Genomic DNA, 8,875 nt, shown 5'->3' on the forward strand with positions numbered 1-8,875 from the left:
GACCTCGCTGGTAAACAAACGAGTCAAATGCTAATGAGGTACTTGACTGCTCTGAGGTGGGCGGACCTCAATGTGCCTTAGCGACCCAAGCTGTCAACGTGATACTGTCAGACGTCTAATGAAGGGGCGGGGCACGTTTGGGTTATAACTCCTCCCCTTGAGCTTTTTCAGAGTGTAACCGATTTCCCTCAGATTGAAAATGAGTTTCAGATTGAATTTGAAACATCTTGACTAGATTATTTCCAGATGACTCTATTTGAAACCTTTAGTTTTATTAGTTTGGCGATGCTGATGTCATTGTAGGAGTAAAAGAAAATAAACTGCAATAAAACAAAGTATGGACATTATTTAGTTTTTATTCATTTCATTTTTTTTTACTTTTTTAATATGAACATATAAGGCTATTTTTGTGCTGTGTTGATATATTATATGGTGTAAATATGTAAAAATAACTGCGTATTGGTGTGTTTAAGTGCAAGAAACACGAGGTAGGAAGAGTTTTTGTGGTAGTAGGTAGTGTCAGTAGTAGTACCAGTAGTACCAGTAGTAGTAGTGCCAGTAGTAGTGTCAGTAGTAGTGTCAGTAGTAGTGTCAGTAGTAGTGTCAGTAGTAGTACCAGTAGTAGTGTCAGTAGTAGCACCAGTAGTAGCGTCAGTAATAGTACCAGTAGTATCGTCAGTAGGTAGTAGTCGTAGTACAAGTAGCTCTTGGTGAACGTATTTGTAATAAGTAATAGTAGAAGGCATTATTGGGTAATTACTAGTGATTATGTCCACTGGAAAACCTTTGAAATCACATTTTGCACTGTCTGAATCAGAAATATCACATCCTCTGTCGAGAACTAAATGTCCTTGTGTCAATGGGCTTTTATTTTGTTGTAAATCCTAATCTCGTTTTCAATTACATGCAAATCAAGTGTTTTATTAAAGTACATCGTGTCCTCCATCCCTCATCCACGAATGACTGACATTTACCGTTTCGAGTGGCCAAATCGTTGAACAGTTGCGTCAGCAGCTGGAGTGAACCCCCCCCCCCGTTTGGCACGAGCGGATCCCCCTGGGCCGCCCGTGCCCGCCCGTGCCCGCCCGTGCCCTCGCCAACACCGCTCCACCTTGTCCTCGTCTCACCTTTTCTCATTTCAGCCCGTCGAATTTCCCAAACACTCTCGACCGCCGCGCGCGTCTCTCTCAAAAGGCCCGATATTTATTTCAAAAGCCGGTTTCATGAAAGACTCTTCGCTCTTGATTCCCCTCGTCTTGTATTCCCGTCTCGTCTCGAGGAGCAGTTTTTACCTCACCTCCAGCGCCGCCTTTTTTGTTGTTGTAGAACTCGGTAGTTTGCATAGAGAAATTGCTTCCTTCTGCAGCGTGTGAAGTGTGAATAAAAAGAGCAGAGCATCGACCGCTGTGAACTTCATTAGAAATACGGAGGTCCGGTCATGGCGCTCGGACTCGGTGCGGAGGTTTCACGCGGGGGAGGATTTGTGTTTCCGAACGGGCTGGAAATGAATTAAACTCCAATGCTTTTAGATAAAATTGGTGAAAAAAGAATAATATAGAAAAATTTGCGCATTTGTTCAGTTTAAGGTGTCACTTTTCTGCTTGTCTGCGTGGATGTTGTTGTTGCTTTGTCTGGACTGGTCAATACATGTTCAATAAACGTATCTATTGCCATGGAAACGAGCGTGTGACCCAAACAGACCGAGCAACAAGTCAGATCTGCGGCGAGGCAAGCACACTCGCATGCAAATTTGATGTTTTTTTTAGCCGACATCTGCGAATTTGAGTAAATGAGTAAATGCAAGTCGGGCCCATCTGTCGTTGTTTAACTGGTCAATTTAGTTAACCAAATTTTGATTTGATTTTCATTCAGATTTAAAATTTTTTTTTTTTTTTTAGATAATAAGGATTTACCGTATTTTCCGTAGTATAAGTCGCTTTTTACATATTTTTGGCCGGGGTGCGACTTATATGTGATATTTTCATTATTTTCACACTGGAACCCGCATTTCACAAGAGGGCGCTCTAGGCTCTGAGCGACGCAGAAGAAGGATCTGCACTTCCTCTTCCTCTGGAGTTTGTGGAGTTGTTTAGAAGTGACACAGAGGAAGAAGAATTCAGTGGATTTAGTGATTTGGGGTAAAACTGATGCTTTGCTAAACTTGTTAGCATGTTCTTTATGCTATAGTTATCTGAATAACTGTTCATATGTTACGCTAACGTACCAGACACTTACCACAGTCCGTTGGCTTATACTTTATACTTATACACCGGAAAATACGGTACATGGGAAAGGTTAAGCCACAGCGTGAGTGAGGGCAATCTTAGTTTCGTAGAACAGTACAAACAGTTGGTTTTGCACGATTTTCTGTGCACTTGTCTTGCGAGTGCAGTTTGGGTCAAGCGCACGGTCAGATCACAGAGATCCTGAAACGTTTCGAGAGCTTTTGCCGGTTTTATTCCTCAGTTGAGCACGTCTTTAGTCGACTACAGCGCTAAATGCAAGAAAACCAGCACCTGAAATCTTATATCTCGTGTAACCCGTCATTCTGATTCCCCCCCTCGCTTCCGTTTTGCTCTAAAATATGAATGCGCCGCGTCCTAATATAGGAAAAGAAGCACATTCACAACCGGCTTTTCAAATGTTCATAAGAAAATAAGTATATTTTATTCATTCTTTACTCCAAAGTTATTTCAAGGAGACATTTTATAACCGCGAAACTTAGAAAGTAGATCATAAAGTCCAATAAATACGTATCCTTCGAGGCTAATCTTCAAATAGTACGAAAGTCTGCTTCATATTCGCCGCGATCGGGGGATTTCCAAGTCAAAATGTAGCCAAAATGTTACAACGTAAAATCCCGAACAGTGTCACTTGTGCTTTTTGTGGCTTATTGTGCAGTAATTGCCTTTTACCTCGCCGGGAGGATGCGGCACAAAAAAACAAAAACAACCCAAAAATAAAAGGAAACAGGAGCTGGTCCAGTCCGGCGAATAGAAACGTGTCGGTCTTTGAATAATTACCATTGAAGAAGCTAGAAAAATATATGCAAATAGATTGAAATCGAAGTCGCACTTGCTTGATCTTGTCCCGTAAGTCATCCTGGTGTAATTTCACAGTCGTTTGAGGAAATTGAATTCAAAATGACTGCTAAATCCCTATTTTTATTTTTTTTTTTGGTTAGCCTGACGTTAGAAATCCTTCCCACTCGGCCCCGTCAGAAGCCCCCGGGGCGTCCACTGCCCTCCGTCCGGTCCCGGCGGGGGGAAAAAAAGCGCCACGTCGATGCGAGATGAGTGATCAAATATTGAGGACGCACAGACGCACTGCGAAAATGAATATCCAGCCTCCGATTCAGAGGATCCAGTTCTCGCTCAATTTGCCGCGGCCGAGTCGGGTCTAATTGCTTATCCGGGCGCAGAATAATAAATGTGTTTCAGGTTATTTCTGGGTCCGACATCGAGCGGGATTTAGCTCCAGGAAAGATACACTAATAATAATAATAATAATAATAATAATAATGCATTGGCTTGAAATAATGAGAGTCGGAGGAGGTCAGAAACAAACAACTAAGATAAGTGGTTCTCCCTGCGTAAGCTCAGATCAAAACCAGGTCTATAATAAGACTTATTATGGTGCACCGAGTATCTTTTATGGTGCAGGGCTTACGTCACCACCTTGTCTTCACAGATATGTTATTGCTTTGCCGGGAATGTTCCGCAATGTTGCATTAGATTTGATCCAAGATGGGAAAATGTATGAAATCACTCTATAATAACTACAACTTTATCGAACAGCCTTGATAAAGCATAAACAAAGACTTAATTCATCATGAACAAAAGGTTTATTAAGCAAGATTCAGGCTTTAACAACTTGATTAAGGAGTTTATTTAACTATTCACTAGTTACCAATCCGTAATCATCCTGAATCATTCTTATTAAACCATTTGTTGTTGATGAATTAAGTCGTCCTTCGTGCTTTATTAAGACTATTCAAATGCAGTTATCATGAAGTGTTACGGACAAGCTAAAGCATCACTGTGGGACGTTCCGGGCGGAGCGATAACATCTCCACGGAGACGGGCGGATGACGGGGCCCTCACAGCAGAAAAGTCCCACGTTGAATTGAGCTGGATGAATTGACACGTAGCACCAGCAGTAGCCGCGGCGTCGCTTGAGAACCGTCGATCCAGGTCCTTGCGAAGAAGGTGAATCCAAGTCGTTTTAGCGCATGTCGATATTCCTTTTCGCAGTGTGCATAAATCCTGTAAAGGGGGCGGAGGTGTTGAGGAGAGGTGGAGGTGTTGAGAGGTGGAGGTGGTGGAGGCGGTGGCGAGTCAGAGGAACCAGAGTCTCCAGCGGGCGTGCTTCTTGGACTCGGCTTTGGACTTGCGCTTGGGGGTGGAGGAGTAGACGGCGTCCTGGGTGTAAGGCAGAGCCGGGAGGTGCGACTCCTCGCTGGGGCACAGTCGCTTCATCAGCGGCTGCAGCTTGTCCTCCTGCAGCTTGAAGTCCAGCTCCACACTGCGGGGGAGACGGAGGAGAGAGTGTTAGTGTCGTCACGGTGATTTGAGCTCAATGAGAAAGAACTTGCTCTAAACGTGAGACCAAATTCTTGCAATAGACGGTCATTTTAACTGCAATATACCGTATTTTTCCGGACTAGTCGCACTTTTTTCATAGTTTTGGCCAGGGTGCGACTTATATGTGATATTATTCGTTTTTTTCACACTGGCAACCACAAGAGGGCGCTCTAGGCTCTGAGCGACGCAGAAGAAGAACCTGCACTTCCTCTTCCTCTGGAGTTTGTGGAGTTGTTTAGAAGTGACACAGAGGAAGAAGAATTCAGTGGATTTAGTGATTTGGGGTAAAACTGATGCTTTGCTAAACTTGTTAGCATGTTCTTTATGCTATAGTTATCTGAATAACTGTTCATATGTTACGCTAACATACCAGACACTTACCACAGTTCTGTCTGTGCCTCATGTAGCTGAAAGTGTTAGCGTTAGCATACGTCATGTAGCTGAAGGTGTTAGCGTTAGCATACCTCATGTGGCTGAAGGTGTTAGCATACGTCATGTAGCTGAAGGTGTTAGCGTTATAGTATACGTCATGTAGCTGAAGGTGTTAGCGTTAGCATACGTCATGTAGCTGAAGGTGTTAGCGTTAGCATACGTCATGTAGCTGAAGGTGTTAGCGTTAGCATACGTCATGTAGCTGAAGGTGTTAGCGTTAGCATACGTCATGTAGCTGAAGGTGTTAGCGTTAGCATACGTCATGTAGCTGAAGGTGTTAGCGTTAGCCTACGTCATGTAGCTGAAGGTGTTAGCGTTAGCATACGTCATGTAGCTGAAGGTGTTAGCGTTAGCATACGTCATGTAGCTGAAGGTGTTAGCGTTAGCATACGTCATGTAGCTGAAGGTGTTAGCGTTAGCATACGTCATGTAGCTGAAGGTGTTAGCGTTAGCATATGTCATGTAGCTGAAGGTGTTAGCGTTAGCATAAGTCATGTAGCTGAAGGTGTTAGCGTTAGCATACGTCATGTAACTGACGGTGTTAGCGTTAGCATATGTACACCTATTCACCATGTTCTCTCATCTGTTATTATTTTAAACTGCATTGTCTTGGATTTCATCAAATAAATTTCCCCCAAAAATGCGACTTATATATGTTTTTTTCTTCACTATTATGCATTTTTTGACTGGTGCGACTTATAGTCCGAATAATACGGTAGTCGTTTCTATGTTTTTAGACCATGTAATTCAGTTCTGATGAAGATTCAAGAAAGGTCCAATTTTGTCCTGTTTGTGTAGCTTTTTGTAAAAATGAAATATTACACATTTAAAACCCATTAATACATAAAAATTAACATGAACATTGGTACTAAACCCAGGACTAAATCTGGACTAGAACGCAGCCAAACAAAGTCAATATCAAGACTCTAACTGGGACCAAACATGACTAAACCAGTGGGAACACAGCTTAAGTTCTTATATTTATTCAAAAATATTGTGTACATTTGGTTTTGGGCCTTGTTTACATACGTCAGTGAGAAAACAGCTCTGAAATGTTGCTCCAGCACACGCCAAACCAGGAATTAAAATGATAAATACGATTTTATTCAAGACATTTTGGTTTCGTTGCAGTAAACACGTCGTACACACTTTAAGTTATCTAATAATATCTTACTCCACCAACATCTGTAAAGTCTTGAGCGTTAAAACCGTCGATAAAGTATTCGAAGGACTTTCAGATAACGTGAAGGTTTCTCGTCAGAGCACTTTAAATCCCTGGATTCATTCCCTGGCAGACATTTGGACACGGCTCACTTTGTACTCGACATAGAAAAGAACCAGGTTGCTCCCTCGCCTTCCCTCGGGGGCCCCTCTTTTAATCCTGACATGTTTTGACTGCGACGTGACCCTCTAAACCAAATTAAGCGTGGCCGGACCCACTTGACCCCTGCCCATCCGCATCTGCCCGCCGCGCCGCCCGGGCAAAGTGACCTAGTTTCCCTGCCCTTATCTCCAACCTCCTTGTTCGCTTCGAGTCGAATCCCCTAATTTAGTCCACCCGCCGTTGTCGACTCGATCTCCATTTTGAATTCATACAAAAAAGGTCAAAAAATTTCCACATTTTTTAACAACAGTGTTAAAATTCCCAAAAATTGTCAACAGTGTAAAAATGTTGACGGATTTTTCAAGCATGTCGTAACATAATTTAAAAATGATATTGATGGGATTTTTTTTGCGTCGTTTTCTCCGGCCTGCAGAACGCCGGATTATCCCGCACGGTTGTAATCCCGCGCCCGTGCACATCTGACTGCGACGTTTAAGTGAAATTCTGATTAAGTAAAGTGTGGAGTGCGGTTAATCCCCTCAGCCCGGCCCGTGTAATGGCACCAGGTTCATAAAAGGTGGCGGTTATGGATTTCCATGTGTGATTTACCGATATACTCGCGCTTGTATGTATTTGATTCAGGCGCCGCGTTGGAAAGCGGCTGGTAAATGGCAAAAGCGGCAGTTTAAATGACATAATGCCTTCTGCAAACAACACTTCTGTTTCAGATCGGCAGCTGAAATTCCACTGGATGTTTCAGATGTGAACTTAATCATGAATTGGGAGCGCACTGAACCGCACATTCACTTCACAAAGTTTATCTCCTTTTCCCCCCAAATTTACGACACGGAGAGCAAAATAAAACTAAATCAAGACATAAAATTTAAGTTACTATTACTGCACGGCGGATGAGTCCCATCTAAAGGTCATTTTTCAAATTAAGTCCAAATGGTATTTCTTTTCCCCATTTTTCGAGTCAGTTTTAATTTGGGTCCAGTTCTTGATTGTCGGTGCAGTTTGAGTCGTCCTTATATAGTTTCTCTCCTTATAGATATCACATGTGAAAATTACTTGCATTTGTACTAGAGCTGGGTTGAAATAATCGATTTTCCGATTTTTAATCGATTCGCATATTAATGACCGATTATCGATTCGTACGTCCAAAGATCGTTTTAAAAAAAAAATAAAATTAAAATTATTTTCTACATTTCCCTCAGTGAACTTCAATCTACCTTCAAGAAAGATAATTCAGGACTCCTGGATGATCTTTCTTGAAGGTAGATTGACCCTTGACCTTTTCATCATCTTCCATCAGTAACTACCAATATTCTGTTTAATATTGATATAATACTAGTTTTAATATGTTGCTTCTCCACAGTCATGAAGTGAAGGAAACGGTTCAAATACATTTTTCATTTTTAATAACATTAACCCTCTGATCGAATCGAAATCGGATCGAATCGGATCGAATCTGACAAATCGGAAAAAATCTATTTTGAAACGTAAAAATCGGAATCTAATCGATTCTTGAAATTTGAATCGAAACCCAGCTCTAATTTGTACACAAAGCCTGTAAAATCCACTGTAATAATACACATGCTTTGAGAGTAGTCGAGCCCAAACTTAAAGGGGCTTTACCCATTTTTTACCCATGGAATAAAGTCTGTTTTTACCCAGTGCATTTATATTGGGTCAAAACGAGTCCATTTTGGGGTCGTCTACATCTAAATACAAAGCGTTTAATTCTCTATGAAGCGTGAAGCATGCTAATGTTAGTCTAATCTCTGAAAATTGTGAAAAGCACTTATAAACTCATCACGGCAAATAATTAGCATGCTAGCAATGCATTAGCCAAGTGAGCGACACATGTGGACTGCTGCAAAGAGTTTAAAATGTTAAAACTAGCTCTGTTTTCCACATTTTTAAGTCATGCAGCAATAATTACAAAACATCATTTGTCACAGTAATCCAACTACACTTTTTATTTCACTTTTTCCAGATTGACCTTTTGCTTTACTGTTTTAGATAAAGATTCTAAGAACGCCAAAACGTTTCACCCTCCATTTTCTACTCTCGTCTTTTTCAAAACGACACGAGTTATTTGTCCTCACACTCTTGAGTCAACCACATCAAACGCGTCCCAATAAAGCCCGAGCGCTCCGATGGTCGATGCGGAAATCTGTCAACGTTTATTCCGACCAAACGGACGTAAATGTGGCAAAGCGACAGGTCCGGAGCGCTCGAACTCAGCACTTTACATTCGTTTGACTCAGGCTTTTGCACGGGGCCAGGAACACTGCTATTAGCAATAAATCACCGCCCGGAGCTCGTTAATTACAATGATATAAATTCTCTGGTGTTTGGGAGCCTGTCCACGAGGTGTGCAGCGCTGCGTGCCGAGTTGTCCGATTCGTCACCTTCACCCCACGCTTTGCCAAACGGAGAGTAGATTTGTTATGGTAATGTGACTGTTATGTTAATGGTATTTGTCTAAACGAAGTATTAACATAGTACACTTATCATTTTATTGTGACTA

At 41.9% G+C, this 8,875-nt stretch overlaps 2 protein-coding genes across 3 annotated transcripts in view; one reads left to right on the forward strand and one right to left on the reverse strand.

The window, feature by feature from the left end:
• The window catches only part of dock1 (dedicator of cytokinesis 1), a 371,371-nt gene that overhangs the window by 139,921 nt on the left and 222,575 nt on the right, over positions 1–8,875 (forward strand). The gene's annotated exons all lie outside the window — the stretch shown is intronic.
• Positions 4,327–8,875, reverse strand: part of LOC140369012 (inhibitory synaptic factor 2A) — a 68,322-nt gene continuing 63,773 nt past the window's right edge. Inside the window, exon 4 of the mRNA XM_072456211.1 lies at positions 4,327–4,524. Coding sequence (XP_072312312.1) covers positions 4,338–4,524 — 187 coding nt within the window. The 3' untranslated portion in view covers positions 4,327–4,337. The remainder of the gene's footprint in view (positions 4,525–8,875) is intronic.

This window comes from Eucyclogobius newberryi, unplaced genomic scaffold, assembly GCF_026437365.1.
Source record: "Eucyclogobius newberryi isolate DKJ021-1_F unplaced genomic scaffold, fEucNew1.0.hap1 SCAF_20, whole genome shotgun sequence".
NCBI lineage: Eukaryota > Metazoa > Chordata > Actinopteri > Gobiiformes > Gobiidae > Eucyclogobius > Eucyclogobius newberryi.